General features: G+C 66.0%; 1 protein-coding gene across 1 annotated transcript in view; it reads left to right on the top strand.

Moving 5' to 3' along the window:
* ADARB2 (adenosine deaminase RNA specific B2 (inactive)) overlaps nt 1-19,719 on the top strand; it is a 333,884-nt gene that overhangs the window by 290,614 nt on the left and 23,551 nt on the right. Inside the window, exons 4-5 of the mRNA XM_038530219.1 lie at nt 7,396-7,510; nt 19,520-19,688. Of these exons, the coding sequence (XP_038386147.1) occupies nt 7,396-7,510; nt 19,520-19,688 (284 nt within the window). The remainder of the gene's footprint in view (nt 1-7,395; nt 7,511-19,519; nt 19,689-19,719) is intronic.

Consider the following 19,719-nt stretch of genomic DNA (forward strand, 5'->3'; position numbering starts at 1 on the left):
GCGCTGGTCAGGCCCCGCGGCTCCCGGGCCCCAGCACGGCCCCTCACCTGGCTTGTCCCTGTGGCCCGTGGACGACGGAAGCGCTGACCCACGGCAGCGCCTCCTGGCCTTGGTTTCCTCCTCTGGCCGTGGCCCCTGGCTGCCCGAGCACCACTGCTTCTGGAGACACAGCAGGCGTCCCCCAGGGGAAAGCATATCACCCAGGTCCCCGCTGGAGAATCGGAACCAGGCCGTCGGGTCGCCCGGACGCCACGCCACACACAGGGATGCCACACCTCCGAGGGGCGGAGGTGGCCCACCTCGGGGACTCCAGGCTCAGGCCTCTTCTGCCCCGGGGGCCCAGTCGGGACATCCTCATCTGCCGTGACTTCCTTCAGGTCTGTTAGGGCCCCTGCATGATTCGAGGTAGAGAAGAACTGAAGAGTCTATGCATCTGAGTTACGGAGTTGGGCCTGGAAATTAATGAGGCTTGATGGCCATCGTCAGCAAACCCGGAATCACGACGGGACCTCGAGGTGCGCCTTCCACGGACACGCAAAGGGCCGCGGGCACGGAGCCACTCAGCAGGGTCTCTCGGGGCTGCTGGGAGCCGCCCTTGCGCTGCCCGGTTCCGGAGGGGGGCCCAGCCGGCCACGACCCCTGGGGGCGGCCACCTGCCCAGCGCGCCCCAAACTTACCATGCGGGGGGCCACCCCGCAGGCACGAAGGGACCCCGGGGGGGGGGGGGTGGCGCCCTGAGCTCCCAGATCCGGGCCGGCCCCACCCATATGCAAATCTAACCTTTCCGGTATCTCAGCATCATAAACCTAAAGACGGGATTTCAACGAGAAAATATTTACTGGAGGCTTTTTCTCTTTCATAATCTATCGATTTTAATATCCTTCCCACTTTGGCTAAATGTCAATTTTACCCTGAGGACTGCTGTTGCAAACTTGAACACATTTTATTTATTTATGGCATTCAAAATATTAGCGTTGGAAACGAGTGCAGTGTGAGTCTTCCGGTGTTCCCGCTCAGAGTTTATTTTTCCTGTTGGGATAACGCTGGTGATTCGCCACGGTACCTGGGGCCAACGGGCGGCGCGGCAACCTCCGGCCAAAGCCGAAGCGCGTGTCCCACAGCGACGCGCGGTCACCACCACGGGGCCGCCTTCCCCACTAACCCTTTGGGGCCGGAAGCACCCTATGGTCGCTCTCAGCCAGAGGCCACGTCCTCTCCCCCGACCATTTCCACTGCACTCGTCGTGCATGAACGGCCCCCGCGCTGCCCACGGCAGATCCGGGCACGTCGGAGCCCCGGGCGGCTGCCAGGACGAGCCCCATGTCCCGGGAGGCTGGGCCCGCCCCGAAGGACACGCCCCCCGCTGCTGTGAGGGCCCCCGCGGGCGCCTTCTCGGTCACCAGGAGCGGTACAGCCGACGCCGCTATTTCCTGGTCAGTGAAGGGCTGATGCTGCGAGCGACGTCCGTCCGTTTCTCCCGAGTCTTGGGGTGAGGGTCTTGAGAGCCGCTCTGTGCGGGGCTTCCTCTTGCCAAGCCGGCTTCCACGCGGGATGGGGCGCAGCCTCGCGGCCCCACCCAGACCACAGGGACCTCTGCAAGGCCACCACCACTACCCTCACCACCAGGACCCCCACCCCCGGCCCGGGACGGGGCTGCAAGGACCGCAGGGGGCTCCGCGGACATGAGGGGTCCTCCCCTCATGGTCACAGCCCTGGGCACCCTCAGCCTGGCAGCTGCTCCTGCCTCCACCTCCCTCCTGCAGATCCCCGCTCCCCCCTGGCCAGCCCCATGGAGGACATGCATCGTGGGCCGTCTACACTGCACCCGACCCACATGGAGGACCACACCCGCCCCCCGCCAGCCCCACAGAGGACGCGCATCGTGGGCCGTCTATACTGCACCCGACCCACATGGAGGACCACGCCCTCACCCGGCCAGCTCCACAGAGGATGCCCATCGTGGGCCATCTACACGATCATGAATTCACATGATCGTTAACAAAACCAGCAGACAGAGCGCTGACGGCCCCTTAGGCGCGGGCGGCTTGCTGATGGCTGACTCCCATCCGCTGTCCCCGTTCACAGTGTGTGAGGAGCGACCTCAGCGCAGCCCCAGCTGCCGTCACCACGACCATCACGTCAGGGGCCCTCCTGGCCCCTTGTCCACGGGGCTGCACTTGGTGACACATGGAAGACAAAGAAAAGCTGCCCTCGGAGGATGAGCGGGGCAAGGACCCGGCTTGAGGAGCCCTGGGCCCGCAGGAGGACTGGGAACCCCGTGGAGGGCGGACGGGGCGGCCACCGCCTGTGACGCTCGTGTGACTCAAGCGGGAGGTGGCGGCATGGACGTGGCACCAGCCCAGGGACGCGAGGCTGCGGCTGGGAGTCGCAGGGAGGGCCTGTGTGCTCGCGGTCGGGGAAATGTTAATTAACTTCACTGATTTAGGACGCGACACTACACTGTGGCCTGACCCACGAGGGACGAAAATGCTCGAGTGGCGTGTAGCAGTCCATGTGCCGTGTGTCCCGTGGCCCCAGGCGGACCCCGGGATCTGCATTTATAGAAAGAATCCGTGACGCGAGCTGCTTCTAGGCACCTTAGCAGCTTCTGCCATAAACCAAGTGCCAGGCAGGTTTGCAGCAACCAGAAGTGACTGCGTGTTCAGTCCCAAGTGATTAAAACATAAAAAATGCCTGGCGTTAAGTTAGGCAGCGAGGATGCACCTCCCGGTGCGGACCCCACACTTGCGCCCGGCGTGGAGCCCCCGCAATCAACCATGTCATCCACGTGCACCCGCCCCGCGAGCCCCGCCGGCAGCTGCAGGCTTGGGTGCCGCTCGCTAACCACCAAGCCCCCGAGGTAGCGGCGGGCGGGCAAGGGCGGCTGGCCGGGCAGGCTCCTCCGGCCCCCACGGCCACGCACGTCCACTCCTCGGGGCTCCGATCCGTGCGAGGACCGGCCGGCAGTGCCCTCCGATTCTCTTCCTTCCAGCCCCACAGCCAGGTCAGCGAGGGTCACGGCTCCAGGCACGTCCACACGGCCCCGATGGTTGCCACATGGGTTCCGTGTCCCAGGTGGGCCTGAACAGCATGCCAGGCCCTTGTCCTCGCTTCAGTGGGCAGAGCCGCCACCCCAGGGAGCAGAGCGCAAGACCTCTCCGCCCTTCCTGCCAGACGTGAATGGGAAAGCGCTGGGCAGAGGCGTCGAGGAGGTCGCGGCGGCCCCGGTGGGGGGCAGGGGCAGGGGGTCCAGGCTGGCGCGGGTCAGGGAGCCAGCGCACCCCACTAGCCCTCCCTGCCCCGGAGCCACCTGTCTGCCCCCCACCACAGCAGAGCACCCGCAACCCGGGCAAGCGGCCGGCGCCTGATGACCCGTCTCATGGGCCCCCGGACCCTACACGTTCCTCCAGGGACGCCCAGAACCGCTGCACGTCCGACAGATGTTCTTAAGCAGCAACGGAACTGCGCACAGTGGCCGACCCACGCAGTCAGGCCTGCAGCTCCCAGAGCCCCCCCAGAGGCCCCCAGAGACCCCAGAGCCCCCCAGAGGCCCCAGAGCCTCCAAGAGCCACCCAGAGCCCCCAGAGTCCCCTCAGAGGCCCCAGAGCCCCCCAGAGGCCCCAGATCCCCCAAGAGCCCCCAAGAGCCCCCAGAGCCTCCCAGAGGCCCCAGAGCCCCCCAGAGGCCCCAGAAGCCCCAGAGGCCCGAAGAGCCTATGAGAGCCCCCAGAATCCCCCAGAGCCCCCCAGAGCCTCTAAACCCCCCGGCGCCCCCCAGAGCCCCAACAGGTGCCCGGGCTACAGGTGGCTCCCCTGGATGGATGCTGCCTGCTGGGTCCGCTGTGCGGCATGGTGCTCTGCGCACTCCTTGCTCTTCTGTGACGTGTCAGGACCTACTCGCCTTTTTATGACAAATTCCCCGCGTTCTTGCCACCGGGGTCAGCAGAGCCGTTGCTGAAACCCCACATCCTCAGAGCCCGTGACCGCTCAGGGCTGGCGGTGGGTGGGCAGCAGGGCGCCCGGCCCCTCCGTGGCGGCTCCAGCCCCGGGGTCTGCAGCAAGGGGACACGGGACAGGAGACGAGGGGCCCCTCACTCTCCAACAGCCAGACTCACGCGTGACACCACTACCAGGAAGGTCACTGAGACCACAGCACGTGTCACAGGTCTGTGGGCGGGACGTTTGTCCCCCCAGGTCCCCGTGTTGTAACCGCACCGCGGGGTGGCTGCGTTTGGAGAAGGGCCTGCATGCAGCGCTTGGGGTCAGGCGAGGCCGTGGGGGGGCACGTCCTTCGGGAGGACCTCGGGGGGCAGCCCGCCGTCCACCTGCACCCGCGCTGACACCAGCCTGCGGAGCTGGTGGGAACCCGGGGCCACAGCGAGGGAAGCGGCCTCGCCCACCCCGGCCCCCGGCCCGGCCCCCGTGCACAGCCTGCAGCATGGGCAGCGGCTTCTCCGTGGGGTCGAGCAGGACACGCGGGTGCCGCACACGGGGCAGCAGGTCTGCGCCTCCGTGGAACGGACGCTGGAGCTGCTTTTCTGAGCACTTTATGTTATCACCAGCCGCTGGGACGCCGCCCTCTGGGGCCTGTCCCCACGGAGCAGAGATGCCTCCGCCTTGGACACCCGGCGGCGTCAAGGAGGGGACACTCACAGCCACAAGGGCCTGCTCGGCGCAGCATGCAGCCCAGGGTCCGAGCCGCACCTGCAGGCGGAAGCCAGCGGCCGCGTGGCGGGCGAAGGCTGGGCGGGAGACGACCCCGGCACATGACACGTCCTGCAAGGCACTAACATCCAAGACTCGTGAAGACGCGTACAAATCAGCACCAAAAATGAAAGACAGAAAACAAACAATCCAGTTAGCACGGGCAGAGCGCCTGGATACATGTTTTTTTCCAAAGACAAGACCCAGACAGTGCACGGGCAGGTGACAGATGCTCGACACCACGGGCCGTCAGCGACACACACGTCACAACCACGGTGCGGTCCTGCCTCGCCCGTCGGGAGAGCTCGGGTGTCGCGAGGCCGCGGAGACACGGGAGGCCCCGGGCCCTGCGGCGGGAGCGCTGGGGGCCGGGAGGTCAGAGTGGAGCCGCCCCTGCCCGCAAACTCTCGTGTTCTCCAAAGGAGAGGAGAACGCGATCTCCGGGGCGGCCCCAACGTTATAGCCGCCGAGTCCACGGCGCCCACGGAGGGGGGCAGCCCAGCGCCCGCCCACGAGCCCCTCGGCCACCGGCTACGGCTCAGCACGAAGATGGACACCTGGCCGCTGGCGGCGGCGCCGAGGGAGCTAGAGGGTGCGACGCGGAGCAGAGACGTCGGAGGACACGCGCACCGTGACCCCCCTCACACACGGAGAGAGACCGAGACACAGGCTCCGGGCTCCAGCGCACCCAGCAGATCCCCTGGGCGGGGACAGGGGCGGGGACGGGGGCCAAGAGGCGCTTGTCCCCACCGGCAGTGACGCACGGAATTGGTCCTGCTGCTCCTGACGGTCACACCTGGGGGCGCCATCCGTGGTCCTACCGCTACTTAACCTGTTGTCGGAGGAGCCGACGGGGTCCTCCCTGTGCCCTACCCGTGACCTCTGTGCCCCCCGCGTCCTCTCTGTGTCCTCCCCATGTGTCCCCCTGTGCCCTCCCCACGTCCTCCCGGTGTCCCTCCCGTGTCCTGCGCCTGCGTCTGTGAAGAGCTGAGCTGGGGGTGGCCCAGAATCCAGGGCTGGGCATCCTCGCACGAGGCAGGGACAGACAGACACGCTGGAGGAGGCAGGGACGGACGCACCCGCAGCCTCGGGGGAGAGCAGCCTGCGGCACCTTGCCCTCAGCTGCTGTCCCCAGGCCGGGAGGGGACAGAGTCAGTGGCTCCGAGCCACCCCGCCTGTGGTCCCTGGTTCCGGTCACGGCGGCCCCCACGCCATGTGCCTGGGACACATGTCCGGTCCCCCCCGGACCTCGGCGCCCAGGTCACAAAGGTCAGGACGGCTCCAGGCCCGGGGCTGGCTCCACAGCTCCCAGCGGAGGGGCAGCACCTCACCCACGGCAGCGACCCTCTGCGGCCGAGCGGGGGTCTGCACCCCCTGCGGGGCCTGGGGGTCCCGGCTGTAGGGCGCCGGCCCACGGAGCGCATGCCCCGATGCTGTCCCGGGCGGGCTTCTGGTGTGGGAGGCAGGCCTGCTGCCACGTGAACGTGTTGACCGCCTGCAAGCGGGATTTTTATAAAACTGTCTCCTTTCTTGCTCTTTGGCTCCTGTGTTGAGACCTGTTCTTACCTGTAGCACCGCGTCCGACACCCGGTGGCAGGTGGAGCTGCACGCCACCCGGAGACGGGCCATGTCCCCTCGCCCGGGATAACCACCCAGAGGTGGCTGGTCTCTGGCCACCAGGGAAATGATAGTAATAATCACAAGGAGAGAAGGGGCACCTTCCTGAGCACTCACGTGCAGGGGGCGGCAAGCCACACGTGTAACACGTTCATGGTGCTCACGAAGGCACCGTCGGGCGGGAATGAGGAGAATCACCTTATAAATCAGGAAAATGGGCCCACACGACTCACAGCAGAGCCCTCTGTGTCCACTGCCCGCGGGCACCGCCACTGCCTGCCTCCCACAGCAGAGAAGCGACACATCCTCCTGGGGGGCCGCATGGGAGGGAGGGGGAGACGAAAACCACAGCCATGGGCCTCGTCGTAGATGAGCTGTTCTAAGAGGGACACGGGCCACACGAGGAAAACCCAACAAGTGGGATTCCGACAACTTGCGGGTGTGTGTGTGTGTGTGTGTGTGCACCTCCTGAATGTATGTGTGCACGAGTGTGGGGGGGTGTACCGTGATGTGGGCACACATGTGCACCTGTGTGTATGCAGCTCATGAGTGTGTGGGGACCTGCACACGTGCATTGTCTCTGGCTGCACTGTGTGCACATAGACGTGTACCTCTGAGCACACGTGTGCTTGCACGTCTCTGCGAGTGCACGTGTGTGCCTGTGTGTGCGTGTCTCTGAGCGCACACGTGTGTGCATGTGCACGTGTGCAGAAACCCGATGGGGGAGACCGTGGGGTGGGCACGGGGAGCAGCTCGGCCAGGAGGCACCCGAGGCGGTGGGCGTCTACGCGCTGGACCCCGCCCGGCCCCCAGGCGTCTTTGGGTCGAGCGCCCCCCCCATGGGAGCGCAGGCGGGCCCCCCAACAGGCGGGACAGTGGCCGTGCTCAGGCGCGGGGCCAGGCGGGGCCCCTCAGAACCAGGGCCTGCTGCCGCTTCTGCACACCCTCTGCTTGTCCCAAGGCCCTGGGGCGTCGGCCCAGCGCAGGCGGGGGCGCCTGGGACGCGGTGTGGAGGGCGGGAGGCCCGGACGCCACCGCTCAGCCGTCAAACAGGCCTGGTGCTTGTGTCTTTCAGGAATTCGCAGACTCCGTGTCCCAGCTGGTCACGCAGAAGTTCCGCGAGCTGACCGTGGGCCTGGCGTCCGCGCACGCCCGCCACAAGGCCCTGGCAGGAATCGTCATGACCACAGGTAACGCCTCCCGTTCCCCCGGTGGGATCCCACCTGCCGCAACGCACACCTCGTGTTTGCCTGACCTTGGGGACCAGGCGCCTGTCTTCCCCATGAGGACGTGAGAGGACACGCGGCACCAGGACCCACTGGGGGCTGTGGCCCCCGGTCACGGCTGCGCCCAAGCGCCCGCCGCCCGCCCAGAGGCCACGTGTGGGCCCTGCCGGGGCCTTTCCCGTTAGGCCCCACCTCAGGGTCGGAGCGCCGCGGCTGTGGGTGCTGCTATGGCTGGAGCCCGAGGCCGGCCACCGACAGGGCGCCCCAGGCGGGTGGCTGACGAGGCTTTCCCGCCGCAGCCTCCCTGCGGCAGGTCCCCTGCCCTGAGGACACCGACTGCGGCGGTGCAAAGAGACGGGGTGCCCTCCTTCCTGCTGGACGGTTCGCGGCCGTGGGACCCTATGCCCCACGAGCGTCAGGACAGGAGGGCAAGGTGGTGGCCTCGGACCGCCGGGGCGGGAGACACGATGGCTCGTGTCCTGCAGTTGTGGTGAGAACATCTATGGGTGGTAACTAACTGGCTGGTGCTTCGAATCCTACCGCCTCCGCTTGCAGGGTTGGTGACGGCCGACCCCAAACGAGGCTGCAGAAATAACTGCCTCTGGGTTGACTTCCACGCGAGACACCATCTACAGGAGGACCCGTACTCATGTGGACAGGCAGTGGGAAGGCAGATAGTGGGCCCACCATCCCCGTCCTTCCACCCCGAGGGCTCCTCGGGTCCCGCTGCACGCAGGACGCGAGACCCCGGGGCCTTGGCACAAGGGCGTACATCACTCGACCTTTCCATTGCCGGCCTCTGAGCAAAACAGAGATAGAAGTGCCTCCGCTGCCCTAACGTGCTGAGTGGAATAAGGCGCGTGAAGTGCTGGGACAGGGACCAGCGACTTTAGGAGGACGATGCGCCGAGGCAAAGCCACTCAGTTCCCCCAGGGACAGCACTGTGTGCGCCCGCCAAGCCCAGCGCCCCCCACGGGAGCCCAGACACCACCTCCTGGTCGGAAGCCAAATATTCCAAACTGAGCACTGGGGTCCACCTCCGTTAAGACCCCTCCCCTGGACGGGGCTTTCCTCCCTCCGGCAGCCGCTGGTCACACGCATCTGCATGCGGGCACCGTTCTACACACCCAGTGGGGTGACGAGGAAACACGCGGCCCCACCCAGGATGTAGCCTGGGGGCAATGAGGGGAGGCGCAGGCCAGGAACTGCTGCCCGGGGCTGAACCCCAGCTCTTCCCGCAACTGGTGACCTCAGGTCCCTCGGCCTGTTGGCAACTCGGGGCGGGAGGGGAGGGGACGGGAGGGGAGAGAAGGAGGAAGGAAGGAGGGAGGAGCTACGGGAGGCCCCGAGCCCCCTGCAGTCGACCCCATTCCCGACCCCCCATGTGTAGGTCTCAGGTCGCTGTGACCTGCCGGGTAGATTTCCCAGCCTGGAGAGGACCGTCCAGTACCCTCTGAGTTTTCTGGAAAATTCAATGCTGGGAAGTCCCGGGGCCGCTCTTGGATCCCCTTGGAGCACAGCAACATTTTGCAGGGACTCGGGGACGGCGCTGCGTGGCCAGTGAGCACACAGCCCACCGCGGCCGAGGCTGAGCGGGTCCGCCCCCTGCCAGCGACGCGAGCGCTGAAGGACGAGCTGCCGAACATCGCCTTCCCAGTATAAGAGGAGGTTCAGCGGCGGCACCAACTCCCAAGAGGCAGGCAGATGGGTGCAAAACCCCGGGAGAAATAGCTCTAAAACCCACTGTGTGAAGCTGGTGTGACACGTGACCTCACCTGGAGTCCGGGTGCTGAGCACACGCGCTGCGGGAAGAGGAGCGGGTCCCGGTCCCCGGTCGCGTCGCGACAAAGCTGGCAAGCGCGGCATCAGGTCTAAGGCTGTCGGCTGCGGGGCAGGCGTGCGTGGCCCCCGCAGACCCGGCTGCCTTCTGTGGCCCCGTTCCCCCCGAGGGCTGCTGGTGTGCGCTGCCAACATCTGACATGTGGTGATTTCTCATCCTCGTACGTGTGACGTTGGTTTCAGTGACGCGCGGTCCCGGCTTCCGCCATCAGGCTGAGGGGCGCCCCTGCAGGCCACGCTGCCACGGAGCCCCCGGCTCCCCTGTCCCATCAGAGCCACACCCGCAGCCCCCGCCCCCAGGCCACACCAAAGCCCTCCACGGTCGGTCGGGTGGACCCGAACGTGGCACCCACTACGGCCACACGCGGTCAGCACACGGCAGGGCCCCCGGGCAGGGGGTCGTGGGGTCACGGGCTGTGAGCGGCCCGGCTGGTATATCCCCCTGCGCCAGCACCTGCCCGAAGCCACCTGCACGCAGGGCTGACCCCAGACCGTGGACAGCTTCTGGGCCAGCGCGCGCGTGTTTTCCCGATGCTCAATTTTCTTTTCTTTCGCTGAAAAGAAGGACACGCCTTTGGCACATGGGCTGGGTGACGCACCCCATGCCCTCCCCAGCCCCCGCCGCCCTGGCACCAGCCTCACCTCGCTCTTCTCCCTTCTCCAGCCCCAACAAACACCCGTCAAAACTCCCTGCGAATCACGTGGGGGCAGAAACCTGGCGCACTCACTCACGTGCCGCGCCCGCCCGCTCTCGGCCACCGGAGCAGCTCGGCTTGGGGACGATCCTGCGCCACCGCGATCTCCCCCGCGTCTTTGAAGGGGATGTTGCTATCGTCTCCTACACGGCACGTCTACCTGGAGACACCGGCTGGCGTCCCTGCCCGCGGGGCGGCGGCCCTTCCTGTAAACTGCATGTTTGGTCATTTCCCAAGAATGTGAATAGGCGCGAGCCACGCACCTGCCCTGATTTACTGAAGCTGTCGATTCCTGTACTTCCTCTAATTTCTTTGATGAATTGCTTCCTTTTCCCCCCTTTTCTTGGTCGAATTTTCCGTATTCCGACCGGATCCTCGGTCTCTTAGGTTTCCAGGCGCCGTCCACCCTGTGTGCTTGGAGGCCCCGAGCACTTCCCTGACCGCTCCTCGACCCCGCTGCATGCTGCGTCCTAGTCTCCGCCAGTCCCTGTATCACTCAAGACGTCCTTCCTCTTGTTCTACAGATGTGACGCTCCTCACAGGGCCCCGGAGACACTCGCCAGCTGATGCCCGAGCCTTCTCTGTCCTCAGACTCTGCTCCCTGTGATCTGACCCGCTCTGTTTATTGTCAGTCTTTCTCTGTTATTCTGCTCGTGGCTTGTGTCTGAATAGTCACACCTGTGAGAACAAGGCTCCAGTTTCCCCTGAAACTGTGTCTCTTTCCCCCGCGGAAGGCAGGGGCTCCTCTGAGCACGAGCCTCCTGACCTGGGTGGCCGGGGCCAGCGCCAAAGGTCACCTGGTGAGGCCCCCCAGGTGCCTGCTGGCTCCGCGCCCACCTTCTCCGAGCCCACCTGTGGGCGGCTGCTCCCTCGGGGCAGCTCCTCCACACGGTGCTGGGGTTTCACCCCGTCCCCCCACGGCCCCCGGAATCCTTCCCGCCTGTGGATCCCATGGGAGGGGAAGCACCGTATCACTCGCTCTGCCCTCCTAATCGGGAAACCTGGACGTGGTTTAGCCAAGTTGCCGAGCAATGGCTCTGTCTTCTTTGTTAAGAAATCCTGGTGTTTCCTGGGAAGTGGGTCTTGAAGGACTATTAATAATGATGATTTTCATTTGATATGCAAATGCACACTGTTGATAGCACTCTCCAATACGCTAATCAAGTTAATTGCTGCAACCCTGGGAAGTGGGAGAGGCAGGAATCTTAATTACGGCTTTTAAGAAACACCGACAAGGAGATGAAGGGGACGGGTGCCTTTCCCCGGGCCGCGGGGAGGCGGGTGGGGTCACGGGTGGCCACAGGCTCTGCAGCATCCCCCGCCCGCCCGCTGCGGGGCCCCTACACGCATGCCCGAGGCGTGGTGCTGTGATGCAAGATCTTCGCCTGCAAAATTATTGACTTCTGGGCTTATTAAGTGAGTAACCAGCAAAAAGATGTCCCTGGTGCGTGCTTTTGGAGGTTCGTGTTCCAGCCTCCCTGCGAGCCCAGCCTGCACAGCACATCCAGGTGCTGTAGCTCTGACAAGACCCTTCCGGTTTAAGCTGACGGGCCGCGCTCATCACCCCACAACGCCTGGCACGGGTGACCGCCCGGCGCATCTCTCGAGGGCTGGGTGGGGAGGACACAGCCCCTAGGTGGGATGGTGGGAGAGCAGCCCAGGAGAGCTCCGTGCACGGTGGCAGACACTTGAGGGCAGAGGGCACTGGCCCGTCGTCCAGGGAGGATCCCAAAGTCCCACTGAACGACACGGCATGTGTGCTCTGCCGTTTCAGAGCTTCTTGCACTGAACCAACGTGAGCACACGGGCGACCAGATCTGCTCTCGTGCTGGGCACCGCGCTCTGCGGGATGAGGAGTCTGCCAGGGCGCCAGCGGGGGGGGGGGGGGGGGGGGGGGCGGCCCCCCCCCCCCGGCACACCTGCTGGGTCCCAGCATCTCGGCAGGGGACTCTCGCAGGCGCTTGCCGCAAGCTTGCTCCCCAGGCTCCCAAACCCCTTTCTCCCCACTCTCTCCCTTGAGTGACGGCAATGACTTTGATCAAAGAAACAGAAGTGGATGTCTCCGTTCCCGCCCAGGAGGCCGTGGGGAAGGCGGGTTGAGGCCGTGGGCAGGGCCTTGCATGGGGGGGGACACGCGAGTGAGCGGTCGGCAGGACTTCAGAGACTGGTCCCGGAAGCCCCTCGCAGCGAGGCGCAGAGCCCTGTGGGGCGGAGGAAGGTCCCCGCATTTGGGGAGGTTGACAATGGCGGGGGCCGACGCCCCGCACGGCGAGGGGCAGGTCTAAACCGCGGACAAACACAGGCTCTGTTTCACTCCTGACGTGGCCCGTCTAGAGATAAGGGGCTCAGCCCACAGGCACACAAGGGCCAGCAGCCCCACCCGGGCCAGCCCCCTCTGGGCCAGCAGGTGCACCAGGAAACGCGGGAATCGGAGAGGAGGATGGCACGTCCACTGCACCCCCCAAATCCCGAGCCCCGTCCACGCTGTCCAGGTGCTCCTGCTTTCTCACCATCACATCGTAACCCAGCGTCCAACTGCCCAAGAGTTCACCGGGGCATGAAAGCCAAACACCACCTTTTACCTCAAGGCCATAAAGCGAACCCCACTTTGTTCCAGTCTCTTCAACCACAGTCTTTTTCCAATGGGAACGTGACACAGGCCTTGCTGGTGTCAGGAGGAGAGGGAGACCCTCCTCCCTACGTGCTGATCGTGAGCGCAGGGCAGCGAGAAGGGAGGAGGAAAGGAGATTTCTGGAAGATCCTTGCGCGTCCCATGTTCCCAGGAGCCCCCGTTACCTCCGATGCCCACCCCGCCCCGGGTGGCGGGGCTGTAACGTGCAGCTCTGGACGCCCGATAACACCGAGCGCACGGCCAGCTGGGGAAGCTGACGGCCTGCAAGCTCTCAGACTTTCGAGTGTGTTCACGGTCTATGTCCCTGTCCGACCGGCCACAGGAGATAACTGGTCCATGGGACGGTGCGGAGCCCCCAAGGGGGCTGCGCTGCACCAGGTCACCTTTCATCTCCTCACCTGTACCTCACCCACCCGGGACTCCGTGGGAGCGTGCATCCAAGCTGACCGAGTAGGAACGCATCCAACATCCGACATCCAACGGCAGGAAAGACTAGACGATGGGCAGGCTCCTAAGCACAAATCCCTGTGGTCCGCATTGGGCCTGAGGGTCTCAGCTCCTAATTCCCCTCCTCCTGCCTCAGTCGCACCCCGGGGCCCTTGCAGGGCAGGAAGGAGGAGGCACCCTGCAGACTTGACCGCAGAGGCCGACTGGAGGGACACACGTGGAGCTGGGGGTGGCCCCTCGCTGTCCCCCGTCAGTGCCAGAAGCCGACCCGGCGTCTCCTCCCCACACGAAGCCCAGCCTCAGCGGCGGCCCCCAGGTCTGGGGGCAGCTCAGTCCTGGCACCACAGACCCATCACCCGACCCTCGTGTGTTCCCTGGGGCAGCGGCCTCTCAGGAGCCACCGGGCTGCGCGTGGACAGCCACTTAAGAAACCAGCGCAGCATTGAAAAAGCCGAGTCGTTCATCCCTAGCGCCCCCAAGTCCAAGCCCCCCGCCCACTGGGCCCCGGGCAGGCCTGGGAGCAGGGTGCCCGCCCTCCTGGCTCCCTGGGGCTGCTGCCAAGCCAGGTGATGCTGCACCGTCCGCCCTGGGGCAGCAGGCCCGCGGGACCCCAGCTGCGAGGGGCTTCAGGGGCCACGGGGTTCCTGCACTTGCGACAGCAGCCCCGGGGCTGTGCTGTAATCCTAGCAACGGGCAGAGAAGAGCCCGGCTGCAGCACCGACAGCTCGGGTCCCAGCACTCGGGACACTCGCACTGGCCCCTTGCACGTTGCAGCTCCTTCCTGCCGCCCCAAACCCTTGGGAGCCCTCGTTTTGTCCCCATCTTTCACACGACACAGCGGACGAGCTCTAGCAGCCCGGATGGTGCAGGCCCCCAGGTCCCCCCAGGTCTCCCCCCTGGCCCTGACCCCAGCCCCCGACCCCGGCCCCCGGGGCTCCTTGGGCAAAGTGCGAGGACCTGCACTGGCACACCTGCGGGCGTCCTCGGCCGTTTCCTGCAGGAAGCCTAGGTCGCGGCGCACCTTTCTCGGCACCTTGCAGCTTACGTGCGATGCTGCGCCCTGGGAATCTTTCCACCCGCGCTGTGCGGCCACCACGCCCCACCGGGACGCTGCGGCCACTGGTGGGGCCCACCCGGCTTGCAGCCCCGCTCACGCATGTGGAGGGCCGGAGGGGGGGCACCCCGGGGCAGCTCCTCCCCCCCCAGGGGCCCGCCCCCCCCCCCTCGCGGCCAGAGCCTCCCAGAGCCCCTCCTTCTGTGCCCGATGAAGTTCCAGGGCCTCCCCGACCCAACACACGCAGGACTGCGGTGCACTGACCTCCAGGGATCCCTTGGCCCCAGTGACACTGTCCTACCCGTCGGAGCCCTTTCTCGGGTCTCTGGGCCCTGCCCTCGGGGCCTTCCCGACATCCACGGGGACACCCCCCCGGGGCCTTCCCGTCACCCATGGGGACACTCCCCTCCGCGAGCTCTTACCTGGGAAGCCACATCGCATCGTGGCTTGGCCGCGGGCTCCCTGCAGCCCTGCCCTCTTATTGATCTCTTGCTGCCCCGACAGGCGCTGTTGTCGGCTGGGCGGGACTTGGCCCAGCGGGGCTGAGGGCCTGTGCTGCGCGGAGAGCTCGTCATCAGCAAGGCCTCCACCCTCCAGACCCGCACGGTTACCCGCACGTGCCCTCCAGCACCTTCGCATCCTGTCCTCTCTTCCATCAGCCAAGTGCGCGGCTTCCGTTTTTGGTGCGGCGTGCTCCGTGGGCGCGGACAGGCGTGTGAGGCCGCGGGTGACCCGGCGCCGCCCAGACCCGCTCACCTCCCCCGCCCAGCGCTCTGCTTCCCCAGGGCGCCCGCAGGTGCCATCCCACTTGCTGGCTGGTGCCCTGGGTGATAGGCGCCCTGGCTTCCCGCGTCTCTCCACAGGGGATGGCTCAGGTCGCTTCGCACCGTGTGGACGGACCGCAGATCTTTATCTGTCACCTGCTTGAGGACACGCTTCCAAGTTGGGGTCATTGTGAGCAGAGCCGCTGGAAACACCGCGTGCAGCCCATCTTGCGTGTTGCTCCACCCGGACGCAGCCGCTGCACGTGAGGAAGGAGGTGGCTGTGGCCAGACGGCCCTTCAGGGACGCGACAGCCCCCTGGGACGGTCTCCAGTGTCCCCACCCGCAGCTCCGAGGCGTCACCACCTTCACCGGCACTAAGCTCTAAGCTCGTCTATGACTTCGGGTGGAAGCGCAGCATGAGGAGACTCCCAAGCCCTTGGAACCTGCCGGGTGTCTCCTAGGGTGTGTCCCACTGCTGCTTCTCCCCAGCACTTCCCGGGTCACCACTAAGATCAGCGCGCCTGGTTCAAAAACAAGTAACGCAAAGGTTACTTGTTCAAAAACCTTTAAACCAGGTTTTGTCAAGGACAAAGCCCCAGTGCCGCCCCGGCGGGAATCCCGTTAACCTTAACAATCACGTTAGATTGGGGGGACCCCGGACGCCGAACCTTCCCGTCCAAGGAGGGCACCATCCATCGGTTCAGGTTTTTTGGTGTCTTCTGCGGGGAGTCACTGTTTTCTTCATTTTTCGTCTTGGTCATGTCCTGTGAAACTCACTCCTGTTCCTCTTGGCTGCGCTCAGCGGAGCCGTTTGTCCCTCCCAGTTTCCCGCCAGCGGCCGTGTGTACACGCGAGAGCTACTGAGTTCTGTACACTCGCTCGTGCCCTGTGACTTCACGGACTCTCCAACGATGTCCACAGTCTCCCGGCTGGGCTCTCTGGAGATTTCCACACCCACAATCGTGGCGCCGTGCAGCGACACCACGACTTCTCTGTCCCCATTGCTCTGGCTGCACCTTCCTTCTCTTGTTGAGTCAGTTGGCTAACGGCTCCGGGGAGCGCCGAGGGACGGAGTGGCGCAGGCATCCTTGCCGCGTCCCCGAGCCACACACAGCCTCTAGGGCCGCCCCAGCGAGCGGCCGCAGGAGGGAGGGGGGTGTGCGCGCACCTATGTCCACAGTGCGCACACCTGTCTCTGTGTGTGCACCTGTTGTGTGTGCACACCTATGTCCACATGTGTGCATACCTGTCATGTGTACACCTGTTTCCGTGTGCACACCTATTGTGTGTGTACACCTATGTCCACATGAGCACACCTGTCGTGTGCACACACCTATCTCTGTGTGCACACCTCTCTGCACATATCACACGTGTGTGCCTGTGTGTACACCCCTGTGTGGTGTGTGTATGTAACATCACATTGGAAAAATCCCTCTATTTTGTTTTTCGAGTTTTTATCAAAGTCCTTGTAGGATTTTGTCAGGTGCCTCCTCAGTGCCCATAATTGTCATATTTTTGTATTGCGTTTTAACTGACTATAAGCCATTGCTGCACCTCCAGCACAGGCCCCTGTGGCGAGTACTGTACTGCTCCTTCGCCCCCACGCGTGGCAGCTGGTATTTCACTGAGACTCTGCGGCGTCTGTCCCTGAATAGATGACAAACAGGCATCCCAGGATGAAAAGGATTTGAGGTCTCCTGGTCTCCGCGGGCTCCAGAACCCTCTAAACGGCCTTGGCCGCGGCTGCCGCATCACGGTGGGAAGGATTCTCCCAAAGAAGTGGGCCCGGAGCTTCGGGGGCAGGTCGCTCGCCGAGTTTCCACCCGTTCCACCGACGTCAGCACACTGTGCCTTCTGCCACGTCCCTCCTGCCGTCCCTCAGCCATGTCCCAGGACCGGAGTCCGCACCGGGTCCCACGTCCACTGTGCGTCTCACAGGGGCTGCCCCACAGGGGGAGACTGTGGGGCGCGGTGGACTCCGGGGTGCCCGGGGGCTTTGGAGGGTGAAGGCACAGCCGTGAGTGTTTGTGCAGCGGCCGGCGGCACACGGGAGGAGCGGGGAGCGTCCCCGCAGAGCTCCGTGCTGCTGGGCTGGCCTGCGCGTGCCCCCGACGGCGAAGGTCCGAGAGCCGAGAAGACAACTGTGAGTGTCACCTTCCACGACTCCAAGTCCCCGCACCTGCAGAACGCGGAGCAGGAACAGGCACCGCTTCCTCCGACACTGAGACGCGGAAGGTCACTGAGGTCCTTGGGCTGGACTCTGCTTCCTGGACGAGGTGCCGGGAACAGCGGCAGGACCCGAACTCAGGGCCTCGCGTCCAGGCCCAGACGCGGGCAGGAGCCGGCTGCCAAGGCATCGTTGTCATCCTCGCAGTGGACAGCGCTCGGCCGGGGCCTGCCAGGGTCTCCCCAGCGCCGGTGGCCCCGTGCAGCCTGCCGTTCCTTCCCAGTGGTTCTTCTGTTCGGCTTGCTTTCGGCTCCGGGCTCAGCGAGGATCCCGGGGCGGGAAAGGAAGTGCGGGGGGTGGAGGGGGGCGTACAGGCCGCGGGGCCTCTGCCGGGTCAGTGGCTGGGAACCGGGGCGCAGAGACGGTCCAAAAACCATAGTGGGTCTGACCTCAGAACTCTGCTCGTACATATGTAAAGAGAGCACTCCGAACAATGACGCGCCGCTCTGGAGGCTCACGGCCCAGGCCCACAGGCACCGAAGCCGGCTGCCCGGGGCTCGGCAGGGCTGCGGGGACTGGGGGAGGTGGCCCCGCAGGGCTCCCTCAGGCCCCCACGCGAGTACGGGGTGGGGGGGCAGGATCGCCGGCTCCTTCCCTCCCACCCGGCCCAGGCTCCTCAGGAAAAGCACGAAGCCCTGGCGCCGAACCCAGAGACTCACACATTTTCACGGGTCTGGGAAGCGCGATGTTGCACACTGGCCTCAAGTTCCGGGAAGCGGAGTCCGCAGTGTAGACGGTGCCCCCAAAATGCGATGAGGTCAGGGCAGGGGTGGGAGGACTCTCCGGGCCCTGTCCCGTCGGAGGTGCACGTCTTCGAGGGTTGCCCCTGGGCCAGCAGTGCTGCAGGTCCCCCCCTGTGGCTGCCCCAGGCCCAGGCCGCGCCTGTGACCCTGTCGTCCGCGCATCCTGCAGGCCCTGGGCCTCGCACCCCCAGGCAGAGACGGGCACCAGCTTCAGGGGGGGAGAGAGCCGCGGTAGAGCCAGCAATTCAGCACCCGACTGCTCAGCTCCGCCCCCATCTCCACAGGCCCCCCCACAACCCCCTGTCCCCGTGGGCCCATCCCCCCGTCCCCCCATTCCCCCTTTCCCGCATCCCCCATCCTCTGGCCCCCTGGCCCTGCAGCCCCTATCCCCCATCCCCCCATCACCCATCCCCACAGCACCCTGTCCCCACCGTTCCATTCCCCGAGGCCCCCTGTCACCCTGTCCCTGCAGCCCCCTGTCCCCTCTAGCCCCCCGTCCCCCGCCCCCCTGGCCTCCCATCCCCCCGTCCCCCTATCCCCTGTCCCCCATCCCCCCATCCTCCCTGTTCCCCCATCCCCCATCCCCCATTCCCGTGGCCCCCGTCCCCCTGTCCCCCCTCTCCCCTGTCCCCCATCCCCCATCCCCCCATCCCCCCGTGCCCCCATCCCCGTCCCCCGTCTCCCGGTCCCCCCATCCCCGCATCCCCCATCCCCCGCAGCCCCCATCCCCCATCCCTATGCCCCCCCGTCCCCCTGTCCCCCATCCCCCCATCACCCATCCCCACGGCACCCTGTCCCCCCTAACCCCCCCATTCCATTTCCCATGGCCCCGTCACCCTGTCCCTGCGGCCCCCTGTCCCCTCTAGCCCCCCATCCCCTGTCCCCCATCCCCCCATCCTCCCCGTTCCCCCATCCCCCATCCCCCATCCCCGTGGCCCCCGTCCCCCTGTCCCCCCTCTCCCCCATCCTCTGTCCCCCTGTCCCCCCATCCCTCATCCCCCGTCCCCCTGTCCCCCCGTCCCCGCGTGCTGGGGCGGAGCAGGCCCGCTGCCCGTGGCTGAGTGTGCGCGGGGTCTCTCTTGTGTCCTGGGTGGCACCTGGGGGGGCCGGGGCCTGTGCTCACCGGAGTCTATGAGGACGCGATTCCCCGCCCCATGAGGGGAGGCGGCGGCAGGATGGGGGGCTGCTGCCCACAGCTCAGCGCCCCACACCTGCGGCCTGACCCCGGGGGCCGCCAGGTCTCTCTGCCTCCGGTGTTGCTCGCGCATGGATGTTGGGGGGCAGGCTGGGCACTGTCTGCACAGACGTGGGGAGGGGCCAACAGTCCGTGTCCCTCCGAGAACCAGCCTGCGGTCACTCAGGGCACCCGTGGGTCCGCGGGGGCGGAGGAGCTTCCCGGGTGCCCAGGCCACGGGGTGCTCTGGGCCTGCACCCCCCACACCTGGCGACACTGCCGACAGTGCCCGCGAGGCTCCAGGTGGGGGGCTCCTGCCGCGGGGGGAGGCTCCGGGGGCAGGCAGGGGCGCAGGCCCGGCCCCCACACGTGGGCTGACGGTCTCTCTGTCCCCCAGGCCTGGATGTCAGGCAGGCGCAGGTGGTCGTCCTGTCATCGGGGACCAAGTGCATCAGCGGCGAGTACCTCAACGACCAGGGGCTGGTGGTGAACGACTGCCACGCAGAGATCGTGGCCAGGCGGGCGCTGGTGCACTTCATGTACGCGCAGCTGGAGCTGCACCTGAGGTGAGGGCCGCCTGCGGCCACGCGGAGCCCC

This window comes from Canis lupus, chromosome 2 (assembly GCF_011100685.1).
Source record: "Canis lupus familiaris isolate Mischka breed German Shepherd chromosome 2, alternate assembly UU_Cfam_GSD_1.0, whole genome shotgun sequence".
NCBI classification, from domain to species: Eukaryota; Metazoa; Chordata; class Mammalia; order Carnivora; family Canidae; genus Canis; species Canis lupus.